General features: G+C 39.0%; 1 protein-coding gene across 7 annotated transcripts in view; it reads right to left on the reverse strand.

Annotated features, from left to right (window-relative positions):
- Positions 1–277: 277 nt before the first annotated feature.
- TRPM6 (transient receptor potential cation channel subfamily M member 6) overlaps positions 278–18,654 on the reverse strand; it is a 99,185-nt gene continuing 80,808 nt past the window's right edge. For 6 of the 7 annotated variants that reach the window (XM_070742673.1, XM_070742671.1, XM_070742674.1 and 3 more), the window contains 10 exons: positions 17,659–17,723; positions 17,140–17,165; positions 15,558–15,608; positions 13,225–13,290; positions 11,789–12,075; positions 9,281–9,363; positions 8,058–8,263; positions 2,964–3,015; positions 2,100–2,200; positions 278–1,177 (listed from right to left, as the gene is read on the reverse strand). In XM_070742673.1, the coding sequence (XP_070598774.1) occupies positions 1,041–1,177; positions 2,100–2,200; positions 2,964–3,015; positions 8,058–8,263; positions 9,281–9,363; positions 11,789–12,075; positions 13,225–13,290; positions 15,558–15,608; positions 17,140–17,165; positions 17,659–17,723 (1,074 nt within the window). In that variant the 3' untranslated portion in view covers positions 278–1,040. Of the gene's footprint in view, positions 1,178–2,014; positions 2,201–2,963; positions 3,016–8,057; positions 8,264–9,280; positions 9,364–11,788; positions 12,076–13,224; positions 13,291–15,557; positions 15,609–17,139; positions 17,166–17,658; positions 17,724–18,654 lie in introns of all 7 variants that reach the window. The other variant, XR_011558318.1, reaches the window with a different exon arrangement.

Consider the following 18,654-nt stretch of genomic DNA (forward strand, 5'->3'; position numbering starts at 1 on the left):
TTGTTGTTGGGAAGGGCTGCAGCTTAGTAGGAGCTCACATCATTTTGTGAGAAAAGATCTTTGTTCAATCTGCCTTTTGTCTGTAGGGATAATCTATGCCTGAAGCCCTGAGAATTTGATTTCATGCTTAGGATAAAAGACATGAAGTTAAATCAAATCATAAATCTGACTTGTAATAAAATCCTGTACCTTATATTTCCAAGTTAGATCATCAGGATATTATTTGTCAGTCATCCTAATTTAAAGTTTCATCAAATCCCAAGTAATTTACAGCACATTTATACAAGAACTGGTTTTATTTACACAGAGACACAGATAAACAATGAAAATCTAGATACAAAAATGTATTAGGAACAGGTCTTATGGGGAACTGGGGGTAAAGGTACATTCCCATTGGAATGAGTTCAAATGTTAATAGATATCCACCAGATTAAATTTAATAAATATTTTCAGTGTATGTGATCAGAACGTACTTGAAATAAAGTCATGGTCAACCCAAACACTCAAAATTTTATTAAAATTGCCAGCCATAATTATAGGATATTCCATTAACGTAAAAAGATGAACAAAATATTCATAAGATATAAATGCAAGATATTTTTTCAGATGCAACTTCTGTTTTCTTGGAAAATTTGAGCTTCAAGTTTTATCTGGCCATTTTGTGAATATGTTTGACCGCCTTTAACCAGGATTGAATATTTTTGGTTGCCATCTGGAGGATTTCTTTGAATTCGTTTCTAGGAAATTTTCCAATTTCTCATAACCATTGGAACTTTTTTTTAATTTTAAGTGACCCTTTTAAACATTCATAAAGTGAAGCACTGGCACTGTTGCAATTACTCCAGTGACCTTGGTGAATAATCTTTAAAAACAGGGGAGACTTCGTATTTTAGAAGGAATTAATTTGCGAACCCTTTCACATTAATGGTTTTTATTTCTTTATTCTAGAAAAGTACAGTCCGTAGATGTAGTGAAGCTCCCAGGATTTGGCCCTTCAGGGGAAAAAATAATTCCAATGATAAAAATTAGCAGCTCTTGTTTCACAGCCGAGTATAATATTCCAGTGGTTCATCGTTCCTATTGTTTGTAGTCTCATCTTCTGCTGCCATTGGTATTTCAGTTTCAATTTCAAAAGCTGGATTGACTCTCCCGGATGTATAATCATTTCTTTTCAAATCTATGAAAACAGGGGGAAAAGCTTTATCTTAGATCATGTATCTTTACTACATGCTGCTATAATCTCCAAAAAACATATAAGCAATATACAGCATTAAAATATCCAGTGCTATTGCTATTAATATATATATATGTCACATGTTTTTTTTGCTGAATTTGAAAATTAAGGGATGAGATATATATATGGCTGACTCATGACTCTGATCCCCCCTATAGGACATGAAGAGTGAAGAACTTTCTGGGTCATATACGTCATTGGACGTTGGCGGCTAATATGAACAGTGAAGGATATTCCAACATTTGCCCAGAGACAAAATCTATGAATAAATCAGATGGTACACCATAGAGATTCCCAGTTTGTAACTCAGTGTTCTATCATCTTAACAGCAGCAATTCTGGTCATATCTTGATCTTGATATCTTGATATAATATTGATATCTTTAAATATCAATGTTATCATTCTGAAGTTTGCTGCAGGACATGGTTGTGTGTTTAATATGACATTTTAGGGCACAGGTCCAAAGCCTACAAAAAGGGTTGACTTTAATGTGATAATATGGAATGCAATGTAATATAAACATTTTCTTTCTTTTTATTCTTTCCTTTTCTTGCCCCTTCCATCTTTGGAAAGGATCGTGAAAAGCCAAGTGAGACTTTTTGCATTAAAAAACTGCACCCCATATTTAAAGTTTGCCACATCCAGATTTGAAATACAAAATCAAAAAATAAGGCTTAGTATTGATTTTTTTTTCTAGACATATGTTAGTATTGTGCTGACCCTTAGAATATTAAAGGAAAATGTTAATTTGCACAACTCTTTCTTGGAATATTGTATTACCAACGTCAATGAGGTCAGTCAGATTCAGGGATAAGATCTAAAGCCAGATTTGTTCAAAAACATTCAGAGCTTTGCTACTGCATACCAGGAAGTTTGAGTTTCCTGCAACAAGAATTGCAGCAATGCTTTGAAATGAAGTTTTTGAAAGCTTCTTCTCCAAGATTTGCCGGTCCAAAGGGCATCCCACTAGAATTGGAAAATAACAAAGGAATAATAAATGTCACAATATATCTGCATATAACTTTTCCTCCTGCATATCACAAATACACTTCGTTGGATGCCCAGTTTTGGGAGCACCTGCTCTAAACAGATTGGAGGATGAGCGCTAGGAGGAATGGAATAGCAAAATGCTTCATTGTGTGAGCTTCTATTAGTCCAGAGGATGTAACATTTACTAAAAATTAATGTTCTAAACTCATAGCCACAATCTAGTTGGACACAGATACCACTTTGCAAAGTAACTGGAGGGTAAAACCTAATCCTTCAACTAGTGTCATAAGCATTACTTATGAGAAACTGTGGTTAGATAGCATTTCATTAACCATAGTCCATTTCTTGTGGATCCCTAGAATTAAAAGGCCTAATTAATCCACAAGAAGCAACATATTATCTTCAGCACTACCTTTTGTATCTGAAATGAACTTAGAAATCAGTTATATCCACTCAATAGAAGCTAAATATTTATCTCTTCTGTTGCCAGGTTTTTCGGTAAGTATCTGCATTTATAGCTTTATTAAATTTTCTTGTTACCTTTTTGTCCATACATTACATTATTCTTAATTGGACATTTTAAAAGATACATATACAAACTGTGCTGTTAACCAAAAAGAACATCACTGTCAGCAATGTGTAAAAATATGCATAAGTGCATTACAGTTAATATTGAAGATTAATTGAATCATGGAATATATGTCAAATTTTATATGATATATATACATGAGATACTTACTGTTTGTCTTCGGGTTTAATAACAGATGGATCTGTGAGGTTTTCTCCAACACCTGCAAAATTCATATTTATAATGGTTATTAGAAGGTAATTGTCTTCTTGAAAACCATTTGTAAAATTATAACCTGTGCAATTATTATACAGTTATCTAATCTTTGGGGTTATAGAGTAAAAATGGAAAAGCAATATTAAAATTATAAATTGCATCAGACTATAACAAACAAATGTTGCATACTCAACAATTTTTAAAACACATTTTAGCTTAAATGAAAAGCAAACATAAAAGCTATAATTCAAAAATACTTTGTGGATCCAAATGTATATTGCTGGAACTATATATAAATCGTATACAGTATATGTTTCAATGTTAGTGGAAACTAAGTTAAGAACTACTTTTCTCCCTGTACAAGGAAACTTTCCTATTCTGAATAAAATAGATAAACACCTTAGACATATTCCAGCTCTGATATTTTCCTATGCTGAATATCTAGATCAAGGCTGAAATTTGGATCCCCATTTATTTATGTCAAAGTTGCATAACTTTTATGGGTCATTCTGGAATTGCAAAAGCTTCCATAGATGACTTCCCTAGTCACAAAACTACAATTGTGTGGCCTGTCACAAAACATCCATTTATTAGAAGGCAAACTAATCCTCAAGGATTATTATTATTATTATTTATTAGATTTGTATGCCACCCCTCTCCATAGACTCGGGGTGGCTCACAGCAACAATGAAACAATGTACAACAAATCTAATAATTTAAAAACAATAAAAAACACATTATTAAAAGCAAACATACACACAAACATACCATACATAAACTGTATAGGCCCGGGGGAGATGTCTCAATTCCCCCATGCCTGACAGAAGAGGTGGGTTTTAAGGAGTTTACGAAAGGCAAGGAGTGTGGGGGCAGTTCTAATCTCCCGGGGGGAGCTGGTTCCAGAGGGTAGGGGCCACCACAGAAAAGGCTCTTCCCCTGGGTCGCGCCAAATGACATTGTTTAGTCGACGGGACCTGGAGAAGGCCAAATCTGTGGGACATAACTGGTCACTGGGATTTGTGCGGCAGAAGGTGGTCCTGGAGATATTCTGGTCCGATGCCATGAAGGGCTTTATAGGTCATTATCAACACTTTGAATTGTGACCAGAAACTGATCGGCAACCAATGCAGACTTCGGAGTGTTGGTGTAACAGGGGCATATCTAGGGAAGCCCATGATTGTTCTCGCAGCTGCATTCTGCACGATCTGAAGTTTCCGAACACTTTTCAAAGGTAGCCCCATGTAGAAAGCATTACAGTAGTTGAACCTTGAGGTGATGAGGGCATGAGTGATTGTGAGCAGTGAGACCCGGTCCAGGTAGGGCCGCAACTGGTGCACCAGGTGAACCTGGGCAAACGCCCCCCTCGCCACAGCTGAAAGAGGGTTCTCTAATGTGAGCTGTGGATCAAGAAGGATGCCCAAGTTGCGGACCCTCTCTGAGGGTTATGGACGGACAGATGGAATTGTCCCTGGGAGGCAGAACCCACAGCCACTCCGTCTTATCAGGGTTGAGTTTGAGTCTGTTGACACCCATCGAGACCCTAACAGCCTCCAGGCACCGGCACATCACTTCCACTGCTTCATTGACTGGACATGGGGTGGAGATGTACAGCTGGATGTCATTAGCATACTGATGATACCTCACCCCATGCCCCTGGATGATCTCACCCAGCGGTTTCATGTAGATACTGAATAGCGGGGGGAGAGGACCGACCCCTGAGGCACCCCACAAGGGAGTAACCTTGAAGTCGACCTCTGAACCCCCACTAACACTGACTTTGACCGACCAGAGAGGTAGGAGGAGAACCACTGAGGAACAGTGCCTCCCACTCCCCAACCCCTCCAGCCGGCGCAGAAGGATACCATGGTTGAAGGTATCGAAAGCCACTGAGAGGTCAAGAATCACTGGGACAGAGGATAAACCCCTGTCCCGGACCTGCCAGAGATCATCAATCAATGCGATCAAAGCAGTTTCTGTGCTGTAGCCGGGCCTGAATCCTGACTGTTGAGGGCCTAGATAATCGGCTTCTTCCAAGGACCGCTGGATTTGGAGCGCCACCACCTTCTCAACAACCTTCCCCATAAAGGGAAGGTTAAAGACTGGCCTATAGTTGTTAAGAATGGCTGGGTCCAAGGAAGGCTTCTTGAGGAGGGGGTGCACAAGTGACTCCTTTTAGAGATCTGGAAAGGACCCCCTCCCCAAAGAAGTGTTGACAGTTTCCTGGACCCAGCTCCGTGTCACTTCCCTGCTGGCCAAGACCATCCAGGAGGGACATGGATCCAGTAAGCAGGTGGCCGAACTCACAGCTCCAATGGCCTTGTCCACTTCATCAGGTGTCACCAGATGAAACTCTTCCCAGACAGGTGGACAAGTACGGGCCCCAGTCACCTCTGTTATCCAATTGGAGTCGAGGTCCACCCAGATCCGAGCGATTTTATCAGCGAAAAACGTGTTAAAGTCCTCGGCACTACTCTGTAAGGGCTCCCCAACTCCCCCTTGGTTAAGAAGGGAGAGGGTCACCCTAAACAGAGCGGCTGGGCGGGATTCCGCTGATGCAATCAAGGCGGCATGATACGCACATCTTGCCGCCTTAAGCGCCACTTTGTAAGTCTTAATATAAGCTCTTACAAGTGTTCTATCGGATTCGGACTTACTCTTCCTCCATCGCTTCTCTAGACGTCTCTTCTTGCGTTTCAACTCCCGGAGCTCCTTGTTGAACTATGGAGCTCTACGGGGTCTAGTGTATTATTAAACTGTATTATTAAGAAGACAGAACATTTAGGTAAACATCGATAAGGAATCTCTGATTCTATTATATTGTAATGCCATGCCATTGCCCATGTGTGAGTGCCCACACCTATAATTAAATTTCTTGGAAGGGTGGAAACAGCTTCCCTCACCCCCTGGAGGCTGGAAATGGCCTGTTTCCCAACTTCTGATGGGCCAAGTAGGCTTATGTTTCCCCCTTCCCCAGGCTCCAAAGGCTTCCCAGGAGCTGAGGAGGGTAAAAATGTTCTCCCCATCCCCCTGGAGGCTCTCTGGAAGCCAAAAATGTCCTCCAAGAGCCTTTGTACAAGCAAAAAATCACCTTGCCGGCACCCACATGCATGTTGGAGTTCAGCTAGGGCAACGGTTCATGTGCCAACAGATATGTCTCTGCGTGCCACCTGTGACACCCATGCCATAGATTCACCATCACTGAACTATACTGTAGTCCACAAATGCAGACACCAATGTTCCCTCTATTTTTTTTCCGGGGTGAGTGGAAAAGTATAGTTTCTGAGCAGCAGTCCCTTTGGGACTGGGTGGCATATAAGTATAAAGAAAGAAAGAAAGAAAGAAAGAAAGAAAGAAAGAAAGAAAGAAAGAAAGAAAGAAAGAAAGAAAGAAAGAAAGAAAGAAAGAAAGTGTGGGCATGCGCTATCACACATGAGCGAGTTCTTGCATCCATAATTCTATCTTTTCTATGTCTCCCTCCCTCTTTCCTCCCTCCCTCTTTCCTCCCTCCCTCTTTCCTCCCTCCCTCTTTCCTTTCTATCTCTCCCTCCCTCTTTGCTCCCTCCCTCTTTCCTTTCTATCTCTCCCTGCCTCTTTCCTTTCTATCTCTCCCTCCCTCTTTCCTTTCTATCTTTCTCTCCCCCTGCCTTTCTCCAAGCCCTTCCTTTTCCCTCTCCCTATCCTACTGGCTACTACCCCCTCTCCCTGCTTTCTATCTCTCCCTCCCTCTTTCCTCCCTCCCTCTTTCCTCCCTCCCTCTTTCCTTTTTATCTTTCTCTCCCCCTGCCTTTCTCCAAGCCCTTCCTTTTCCCTCTCCCTATCTAACTACCCCCTCTCCCTCCTTTCTATCTCTCCCTCCCCCTTTCTCTCTCTCTCCCTTCCTTCATCTTTCTTTCCCTCTCTCTCTCCATTCCTTTTCCTTTCTCTCTTCCTTCCTTCCTTCCTTCCTCTTTGTTTGCTCTTTCTCTCTCCCTCCTTCCCTTCCTCTATGTCTTTCCCTCTCCCTCCTTCCCCCCTCTCTTTCTCTCTCTCTTGCTTTTTTCCCTCTCTTTCTCTCTTGCTTTCTCTCTCATTCTCTCTCCCCTCCTTTTTCTCTCTCTCTCTCTCTTTCTCTCTCGTTCACCACGCCGGCAACAGAGAGAAAAAGAGAGAGAGAGAGAAATGGAGAGAGAGTGGAGGGCACCGTTGTCTTCGCCTCCGCCTGGCTCTGCAGCTAAGAGGCAGCAACCGTCAACCCCCTCGCCCTCCCAGGCGTCCCCAGCACCCGGGACTGTGTGGCTTTGCACCATGAAGAAAAAACTGCTCCGGCAGCAGGGAAAAGTCGGCCGGGCTTCTGGAACACCTGCCTTGCCTCTACTGCAGCCCCCTTGCTGGAAGTCTAGGATGAAAGCGCTCCCAGCGAAGGGGCTGCAAGAGGGGCGGGGCGGGCATTCCCGAAACGGACGGAAAAAGCCCTCCCTCGCAGCAAAAGCGCTCCCAGCCAGGGGGCTGCGAGAGAGGGCTTTCTCTGTCCGTTTCGGGAAAGCCCGCCCCGCCCCTCTCGCAGCCCCCTGGCTAGGAGCACTTTCGTCCTGAGGAGCTGAAGCCGCAGCCTCAGCCGCTGTGAGAGAAGTCGCGCCCCAAAGCAGGGGGCAGCGGAGGAGGAGAGGGGGCGGATCGGGAGGGTGGGGGGCAGGGCCGAGAGACCAGGAACTCTTCAAGCTGCCCCAAGTTTGCGGAGAGGGGCGGCATATAAATCCAATAAATCTAATCTAATCTAATGTGAGGGGGGCGGAGGCACCATGGAGAGGCAAGGGCGGCCGTGGCTCCCTTCTACTGCCTGCACCTCCCCGCCTGCCGCCCCCCGCAGGCTGGCAGGGGGATGGGGAGCACGCGACTGAGGAAAAGGGTGCGCGCAGGGGTATTTTGGAGCGCGCGCGCATGCGCTCACACGCGCAGCTTACAGGGAATGGTGACAGACACCCAAATAGATGTATTAGCCATTCATGTGTCATATACCATTTTTCTAGCTTTGAGTTTCCTAATTTTCATGGTACAGTCTTTTTTACTCACCTTGCAAATCTAATACAAGAAGTTCTCCTCGAGTATATTCATAACTCCAGTGAGAAAAAGCTAGCATAACTTCTTCCAGCAAATTGCTGGGTGTGATTTCATCCCCATTGTTGTTATTGTACTTGCGGAATTCTCCTGTCATGTATTTCTCTATTGTCAGCCACTGATTGGCTGAATGGCAATAAATTAAAAAGACTTCAAGGAATCTGAAAAGAAAGGATAGTATCTTTTCAGGAGATCAACAGTAGATAGTCTAAGGTTAAAGTTTTTGAGGTTTGGAGGTTTGAGGGGGGGGAACCACAGAGTCAGGAAGTGTATTCTATGCATTGAGCACTCTATTGCTGAAGTTGTATTTCCTGCAACCAAGTTTGGTGTAGTTTAAGTTTGTATCTATTGGGTGCTCATGTATTGTTTTGGTTGAAGCTGCAGTAGTCATTGACAGGTAGGACATTGTAGTAAATAATTTTATGCAGACTGAAGACAGCGTAGTTCTAAGTTGTTTAAGCCCAAAATTTCAAGTCATGAAATATCTCTGGACTCTCAATTGTATTAAAGTCCAATATGCAGTGCGGGTTTCAGAGAGATAAGCTGTATTCAAGAATTGGTCTAGCAAATGTTTTCTATGCTCTAGTTAGAAGTACAATATTACCGGAAAAGAAGCTATAGAAGATTAGATTAACAACTCAATGCTTTTTTTGCAATGTTGTTACAGTGGGCTCAGGCACTTAGATCATTAGATGTAGTTTTTGACATTTGAGCTTCAATTTCAATTTCTGTCCCTCCAAAGAACAATCAAGGTTGATTTCCTTTAGAATTGACTGATTTGACCTCCTTGCAGTAAAGAGTCTTGTAGCACCACAATTCTAAAGCATTCTGCCTTTCCTATAGTCTCATGCTGGGAAAACCATAGCTTTGTCTATGGTTTTATAGCTATATCATAGCTTTCCTCCCCAGGAGGAAAGCATCTTTTAATTTCATGGCTGCATTCATCTTGGAGGCCAAGAAAATAAAATTTGTCATGGCTTCCATTTTGATGGAATATAGACTATATATGTAAAACATATGAATAAATAGTTGTAATAATTGTTGGAATTCTAGTGCAGGATTGTATCTGCTTGTCTATTATTGACAGATATTATTAATTCAATTAACTCATACGGTAGTATATGGCATGAATAGGTTTAATCTTTTACATTTTATTTCTAAAAACACATTTTTCATACCTGGGAGTATATGGAATGGTATGAGGTTTCATTTGATTGAAGGTATATATCAATTTCTGAGCTGCCCTTTGCTGCTGTATTTCCTAAAAGTAATAACAACCCCACCCCAAAACCCTAGGTATATTACTTCAGTAATGTTTGCAATAACATTTTAACAAGTTAGCACTATTTCCACCCATATTTTAAGTACGTTCATCCTTTTTAGGATTGTTATGAAACAATGTGATTTGACTGCCCAATGACTCTTTCCAGAAATGAAGAACTGAATTATGAAATTCCAGCTTAGAGATCGCATCTAATTGACTTAGGTGGGGAAAACCTAAAAGTACTCCTAAATATCCTTCAAAGGACAAAAACCAAAAAATGGAAATTTTGTTAAAAAACAAAACCACAAAATAATTTACAAAGTATGAGTAAGATGTATTTCCCTGACAAATAAGAATACTCTTTCTGGTCTATTTCTGTTTCTATTACAATGATATTAACAGCTTTATGACCCCCACCCCTGTTGTGGTTAGCTCTGGCCCAGCTCCTGCCCCAAGGACTGTGGATGTGGAGGAGACATCCACATGCTGCAGGCCTGTTTTGCCCCCGGTGGAATCTGCTGATGAAGGCTCCTCTGACCAATAAGACATGAGTGACAGGGAGGAGGAGAGTGTGGCAGACAGCTCAGAAGGAGATCAATTATCTAGCTCCTCCTTGGATTCAGAACAAGAGTTAATGATACAGCCACGCATGCGGAGAGCGATGCATAGGCAACAACAACTGAGAGATTATTATCAAAGAAAATGAGGCCACCTGTGGTTGGGTGGGGCTGTGGCAATTAGTGGGTTTGGCCATTGTGGAGGATTATCTGATCGTTGTGTTTCATGACTGCTTTACTGACTTTGACCTTTCGTGTGCTGATTTTTCCCCGCTTTGAAACTAAACCAGGGCAAAGTGTGTTTCACTTTGTGAAAGAAGAAGGACTGTGAATTACCTCACAGCTGCAAGCTAAGTATCACAGAACTGATAAGGGACTTGTACAAATTACCAGTTTGGTTGAAGACGAGTGCTCTTTGCTATACCAAAAGAGGGCTTGGTTTAAGTGAATTTTCATTATAAAGTACATTGTTTTGAATTTTCAAATGTGTGTATGTCTGAAATTTGTACCTGTGAATTTTTGGGAGGAGTCTACCAGAAAGCCCGACAGAACAACCCCCACCCCCACTGCAGAATAACAGAGTTGGAAGGGACCTTGGATGTCTTCTAGTTCAACCCCTGCCTATGCAGGATATCCAATATCATTCCAGACAAATAGCTATCCAATCTATTCTTACAAACTTCCAATGATGAAGCACCCACAACCTCCGAAGGCAAGCCTTCACTTATTAATTGTTCTCATTTTAAAATGTATCTTTATTTCTAAATTGGTACTAGTTTGAATGCACTACAATCAGAGGTGGGCTGCTGCCCGGACGAGGGGAAATGCAGTGGGGTAGCGAAAATGGAGCTCTACCCCAGATCACCCAATTGCACTGAAAGATGTTGAAAGAAAATGCAGGGTGTCCTGCATAAGCCACACCCACAGTGTGGTAGTAAAAAGTGTGGTAGCCCTTCACTGACTACAATATACACTGCTCAAAAAAATAAAGGGAACACTCAAAGAACACATCCTAGATCTGAATGAAGGAAATATTCTCATTGAATACTTTGTTCTGTACAAAGTTGAATGAGCACAACAGCGTGTGAAATTGATTGTCAATCAGTGTTGGACAGTTTGATTTCACAGAAGTTTGATTTACGTGGAGATATATTGTGTTGTGTAAATGTTCCCTTTATTTTTTTCAGCAGTGATCTGAGAATACTAGTAGTTACTGGTGTCACTATTTGTGTGCTATAATGAATCTGTTTTAGCCATTTTTATGAATAGATATACAGTGGTACCTCTACTTAAGAACGTACTCTATCTACTTACGAACTTTTCTAGATAAGAACCAAGTGTTCAAGATTTTTTTGCCTCTTCTCAAGTATCATTTTCTACTTACAAACCCGAGCCTCTGAAACTGTAACTGGAAACTGGAAAAGGCAGGGAGAAGCCTCTGTGGGGCCTCTCTAGGAATCTCCTGGGAGGAAACAGGGCCAGAAAAGGCAGGGAGAAGCCTCTATGGGGCCTCTCTAAGAATCTCCTGGGAGGAAACAGGGCTTCCACCCTCCCTGTGGTTTCTCCAATCACACGCATTATTTGTTTTTACATTGATTCCTATGGGAAAAATTGCTTCCTCTTACAAACTTTTCTACTTAAGAACCTGGTCATGCAACGAATTAAGTTCGTAAGTAGAGGTACCACTGTACTTTTGGGGAAGCAGGGTTGAGATGGCTGTTCTCAGAGTTGGAACTTAGGTAACAATGGGATTTGACAGACCTCTTGGTGAACCACAATGGTGGATCACAGTGAGGGTTTCTTCTGTAGAGTATTTCTAACATCCTGTTTTTATTATTGGGGATTGCTGGTCAGATTATACTCACTCTGAGACACAGATGGAGGACTGTGCTTTCATGGAAGATTTTCTGCCAAGTCCGAACAACTTCAGGAAGGAAAGATTTTACGATGAAAACTTCACCTAACTTGAGCACATTATTTTCAGACCAGGTGCAGACAGCTTTCATGGCTCTCCTCAACCCTCCATCCATTTCCTCCTGAGACAAAACTTGAATCATGGCAACCATGCCGTGCTGTGACCAAGAGGACATGCTTCTATCAAGATTCGAAGGTGAACTTTCTTCCAGTCTATAAATGGTTACTTCTTCTCCAGCTAAATAAATTGGACCAATAAATAAATAAATTGGAGATGTTGTTAAAACAAATTCTGTTAGTAACAATAGAAAAACAATGATATTAACAAAAAAAAACCCAATGAGATTAACAATAGAAGAAAAATGGATTTATAATGGCAATGTTTTCTAATTATTTCTTGGTATGATATTATAGAAAATAATGCAAAAGAGATATAGATGAGAGAGAGAGAGAGAAAGAGAGATAGATGCACCCTGATTTAATAAAAATAACCAGGGACAATACCCTGTTTCCTTCAAAATGAGACATCCCCTGATAATAAGCCCAATTGGGCTTTTGAGTGCATAACAATAAGGCCACACACTTATTTCAGGGTTCAAAAAAATATAATACCGGATCTTATTTTCAGGAAAACATGGTAGCATGATTGCACATTTTAAGTCTAAATTTTAAGGGGCTACCTTTGAAAAGTGTTCGGAAACTTCAGATCGTGCAGAACGCAGCCGCGAGAGCCATCGCTTCCAAGATTCGCCCATGTTTCTTCAACACTCCGTGGCTTGCATTGGTTGCCAATCAGTTTCCAGTCCCAATTCAAAGTGTTGGTCATGACCTTTAAAGCACTACATGGCATTGGACCAGATTACCTCTGGAACCGCCTGCTACCGCACGAATCCCAGCGACCAATAAGGTCCCACAGAGTTGGCCTTCTCCGGGTCCCATCGACTAAACAATGTCGTTTGGTGGGGCCCAGGGGAAGAGCCTTCTCTGTGGTGGCCCCAGCCCTCTGGAACCAAGTCCCCCCGGAGATTAGAATTGCCCCCACCCTCCCTGTCTTTCGTAAACTACTCAAGACTCATTTATACCGCCAGGCATGGTGGAGTTGAGATATTCCTTTCCCCTAGGCCATTACAAGTTATGCGTGGTATGTTTGTGTGCATGTTTGGTTTTATAAATAAGGGTTTTTAGTTGTTTTATTATTGGATTGTCACATTTTTTTTTATCATTGTTGTTAGCCGCCCTGAGTCTATGGAGAGGGGCGGCATACAAATCCAATAAATTATTATTATTATTATTATTATTATTATTATTATTATTATTATTATTATTAATATGAATTTTCCTAATGACTAAAATGTTTTCATACATCAGCATGGAATCTGGTACTCACCAAAAAATTGCACTGGTGTGAAAGGGATGGTTTGAGCCAGCCTCATTAAGTTGTTTCTTTCAACAGCTGCAAAGAAACAGGTGAATCATATGATCTGAAAATTCTTGCCCACCATTTTAAAAAAGAAAATTTGAACACAGTTGTTACTCATACCAAAGGCCTTTGACTGGGAGACATAAAATACGATACAACATTCGAAGTGATCAGAATAATGTTTTAATTTCATTTATGGAAATAAAACTAACTTGTTACCCAAAGGGTATTTATTTCTGCATTTTAATTTTCTTAACACTCCTATTTTCTGGCAACCAGTTGGAATGGGCAAAAAATATTGAATGGGGGAATAAATCTACTAGACAAATATTGAGTTAGAGATGGAAAGGAACTTAAATGAACGCTATAGCACTGGAAAACCTTTCCAAGAAACCACTGAAATCATTTATTAAACCCTCAAGGGCCACCCACTGAATTTATTCTTCTGATTTAAATAAAATGGGCAGTATTTGATTATATCATTTCAACCCTACAACTGATCTAAAGCCTTACTGTAAAAGACTGACAAGAGTTATTAAGATTTAAAGGTGAGTTTCCCTCAGATCTTCAGCAAATTACTGATACTCTGTCTGAACTCAAGGTATGCCTTTCTATATTTCTTCTCAGATAGCAAAGCAGACTATATTATAGGCTGTATTTATTGCTGGATATACATCAAGGTGAGCTAATGGTATTTCAGAAATTTCTGGAAGTATTTTTATAAACTCTACTAGATATAAAACGATCCTTCATTTTATCCACATTTGCAACATAAATTTAAACTATCTTATGTTCTGTCTAACACGGCAAATGAGACCGCAAGCACAACATCTTATATATTCTAGACAATTTTTCTGCAATCGTTTACCAGAAAATATATTTAACACTTAGCTTTTTTTTTCTTCCTATATATATTTTGACATATCTTTCTGCCATTGTTCAGTTATCAGAATAGGTATTGTTTGAAACAAAAAAACGTCCTTGGCAAAAGATTCATTTTTCTGAGAAAAATTTTCCTCAACAAACACAATTATAATTTCTTCCATGTTGAGATTCTTTTTAGGTATGATTATACTGCAAGATTATTATATGCACAAACACGGAAAGGCTGAAATATCACAATGGAGGAATGATTGGGAAAAATGACAGATTTACGATGGCAAAATCATTTTATTAGTGACAGATCAACAAGTACACTTATCAGTGATTCAAAATTCCTTATGGACTTCTTGTTGAAAAAAGAGAAAAATGAACTTGTGATTTATGGGTTTGAAGATTAGAAAGGGTAACTTATGGAAAGAAAGACATTATGATATAACTCTAGATAAAGAGGACAAAATATAAAAGAAATGTATTTATAACTATTGTCAAGAAGATGGGGAGCCATTTATATATTTCTTTTCTCTTTTCTTTTTCTTTTTTCTATTTTTTATTTTTTCACCATTTTTACTATTGTCTTAATTTTCTTTTATTGAAATAATATAAAAATTATTTAATAAAATTAATTTTAAAAATTAATGTGTAAAATTTGAATAGATTTTCTTTTAGGTTTTATGAAAATCCAGCTTGATTCTATTTTTAATATATACTAAACTGACTGCAGCAGATTTGGTATATGCTGTTGTGTGTTTATAATGTAATAGCTTTCATACTCATTGCAATAACAATATACTAACTAACTATCATACAATTGTTACCTGCTACAAATATTTCATTAGCAATCTAACCCTGGACAATATTTGTAAATATCTGTGATATACATATGTTCTTAAATGTGTGACGGCAAGGCCATCTGCTGGTGGGTTTCACAAATTTCATCAGCTTTGAATATGTAGCTGCTTAGCAGGTTCATATGTGTTCAATGCTTCCGATACAGTGCGAAATCATTTTTAAGATATGAATTCACTAGGGATTGATACTAAAAGCAGATTTATTTAATCAGAAACTGAACTAACTGATCCTCAGTCTCATCTACTTCTTTTTATTATATTTCCTAAATATAATATAAATTATATTGATAAAAGAAATTACATTACAAAAGAAATTTTATTTCTATGGCTTTTGATTATAGATCTGTTGTTATCTTTTCCAGTAACCAATTTATTTTACCAACAACTACTTGGCATGCAGAAAGCAGTGCTAACATAATAAATTATCTTAATCTCCCCAAGATACTCTCTTAGGAATTATTTTAATATACGGCTCTTGATAATGAGCTACTTCAAAGTCAGATAATTATAAAATGATAGAGGGAAAGAATTAATATACTCAGCATACTCACTTAAATACTCACTACGTACCTGAGTAATGATGATGCAAATCTTGAGGGGGTTTTAAGGAGAGAGAGATATCTGAAATATTTTTAAAACATTTATGTTAAATATGGAAAGAAAATACACTGTTGTGAGTACAGCGAAGTCAAGTTTTGCCAGAAAGTAATTGGAATGAAAGAGAATCCATTTAAACTTTTTATTAAATTATCAATAAAAAGCTTATAATTATACTGGGGACCATAATATTATTTGTTTATTTTGACCTATATCTTCCTCTATTTCTAGCAGTCTTTGGGCAGAACACAACAGGATTAAAACAATTTTTAAAATATTGTCTTAATTGTATTTATATACAATTAAAACAATATTTTAAAAAGTTAACGATCAATGTCATAGGTACCAATAAAATTAAAATAACAGCTAAACATATACCAGAATAAGATGCATTCAACTGAAATTCTGTTCATTTAAAGAACACTGTTTCCCTAAATTTGAACATTTATTATACATTTTATAAAGATAGATCTGTTTTTATGGCAAAAGGCCAGGAGTTTAAATAACATATCAGGACAAATTATCCAGATACAGTTCAAAATTAAATTATGAACCAAATATAATGAAAAAAAGGGGGGGGGGGAGATGGTAGATGAATAAAATAATTGAAAAGACTTTTTAAAATTTTAATTTAAATATAGTGCTTACTGACAACACTAGAGACAAGTGTTAAAAGTTTGCTATTTTCCTGGAAGCATCACTACAGCAATCACTTAATTTTAAAAATTGCACTGCATTCTGTTGGCTCCAAATCAACAATTTTGCAATTAGTGGTATTATTAATTCTGTTTTCCAAGATTGGACAGGCCAGGAATATATGTGTGACCATATTGATTTCAATATTAGAACAGATAAAAAGATAATATTCAAAAGGAACACGATGACATTTTCCTGTTTCCTGTATAGAGGGGAATGGTCCCCCAATGAATATATTTTGCTGCATTGATACAGAAAATTTGAGCATACACTAAAATGTAGTGAAAGGTAGAGATCAAAGTAAAAGTGGTGTAAGCTGGTTGAACTAATCTGAACTGGAGAGATGTTTTTTTCAGAAAGGGATATTACAATTTGAAACTAACCATAATTTTCAGTAGCTTGATATAATAGCTGAACATCCATTACAGGTCTTCAACAGATCTTTGGATTTTTCTGGAGGCCTTCAGATATATGTCTGTCTGTCTGTCTGTCTGTCTGTCTGTCTGTCTGTCTGTCTGTCTGTCTGTCTGTCTGTCTGTCTGTCTGTCTGTCTGTCTATTTATTTAATTGGATTTGTATGCCGCCCCTCTCCAAGGACCCGGAGTAGTAATGCCTGATTTATGCTTTTTCTTTCTTTCTCAATCCCTATCTATTTTCCATTTATTGTTTGATATTTAAAAGGTAAGTCTAAACAAAACTCGTCAACAATCTCTACAAATGTATCTGCAGGATAATTGGCTATAGCAAGTTTTCATATAGGAAAGGGTAAGTGAGTTATTAGTGAGAAGCTCTTCTAAATTAACTTTGCTCTAAAGATGCATTAGAATATACTATTTACAAATAAAATACAAATACTTACTGCCATCTCCATCTAAACTTCTCAACCTTTTTGAAACAAAAAGTGGAATTAGATTTTTATCATTAACTTATCATGCACTCAGACACTAAATGTTTCACTGTATTGAGAAACCTTCATAGCTTTTCATTCATTTTAATTTTGCAGAAGATATATAATAGTCATTACAATTAAGACTAGGTTCATTGAGCATTTATACACCAGTGTTTCTTGATATCTTGTGACTATTGATAGAGAAACTATTTAATTGTAAATTCTATAATTTTTACTTGGCATTCATCTTCTTGAAATATCATAAGTGGTGCATGTAGAAATATATTTCTGTGCATTTTGGCACTTGTTTCAATAAGAATCACATGCAGATGGAATTCATATTTATATTCACATATAAATATAACCCCTTGTGATAAGCTTTTAGAATGGGACATCTCTATGAAGTTATCAGGCATGTCAGATAATAGAAATAATATAGTTAAAAACCATCAAAAATGCCATCTGCGATCAAACAGAAAGAATACTTACGAGTAGCTTCTACTCAGATTGTTCTTTCTATTCTTCCTGGTCCAAGCAATGCTGTTATTTAAATCCTGAAAGAAAGGTTCTTGTTTCTGTTATTTTTTTAATGTACAGGGTTCCCTCGATTTTCGCGGGGGATGCGTTCCGAGACCGCCCGCGAAAGTCGAATTTCCGCGAAGTAGAGATGCGGAAGTAAATACACTATTTTTGGCTATGAACAGTGTCACAAGCCTTCCCTTAACACTTTAAACCCCTAAATTACAATTTCCCATTCTCCTAGCAACCATTTAGATTATTACTCACCATGTTTATTTATTAAAGTTTATTTTATTTATTTTTTATTAAAGGTGGATGAAAGTTTGACGATGACATATGATGTCATCGGGCAGGAAAAACCGTGGTATAGGGGGGGGGGAAACTGCAAAGTATTTTTTAATTAATATTTTTGAAAAACCGTGGTATAGGCTTTTCGCGAAGTTTGAACCCGCGAAAATCGAGGAAACACTGTACAGGCATTTTAAATAAAAGTATCTCTTAGTTCATGATTACATAATTGTAGCTCCTTTTAACTACAGTTTATTGAATTCACTTATAATATTAATCCATATTTGTGACTCATCAGTTATAATGAGTCACAAATATGGCTTGGATTGGCTGCCGATCAGTTTCCGATCACAATTCAAAGTGTTGGTTATGACCTTTAAAGCCCTACATGGCATTGGACCAGATTACTTCCAGAACCGCCTGCTCCCGCACGAATCCCAGCGACTGATAAGGTCCCAAAGAGTTGGCCTTCTCCGGGTCCCGTCGACTAAACAATGTCATCTGGCGGGCCCCAGGGGAAGAGCCTTCTCTGTGGCGGCCCCAGCCCTCTGGAATCAACTCCCCCCGGAGATTAGAACTGCCCCCACCATCCCTGTCTTTCGTAAACTACTCAAGACTCACTTATACCGCCAGGCATGGGGGAGTTGAGATATTCCTTCCCCCTAGGCCATTACAAGT

The sequence above is a fragment of the Erythrolamprus reginae genome, chromosome 2 (assembly GCF_031021105.1).
Source record: "Erythrolamprus reginae isolate rEryReg1 chromosome 2, rEryReg1.hap1, whole genome shotgun sequence".
NCBI classification, from domain to species: domain Eukaryota; kingdom Metazoa; phylum Chordata; class Lepidosauria; order Squamata; family Dipsadidae; genus Erythrolamprus; species Erythrolamprus reginae.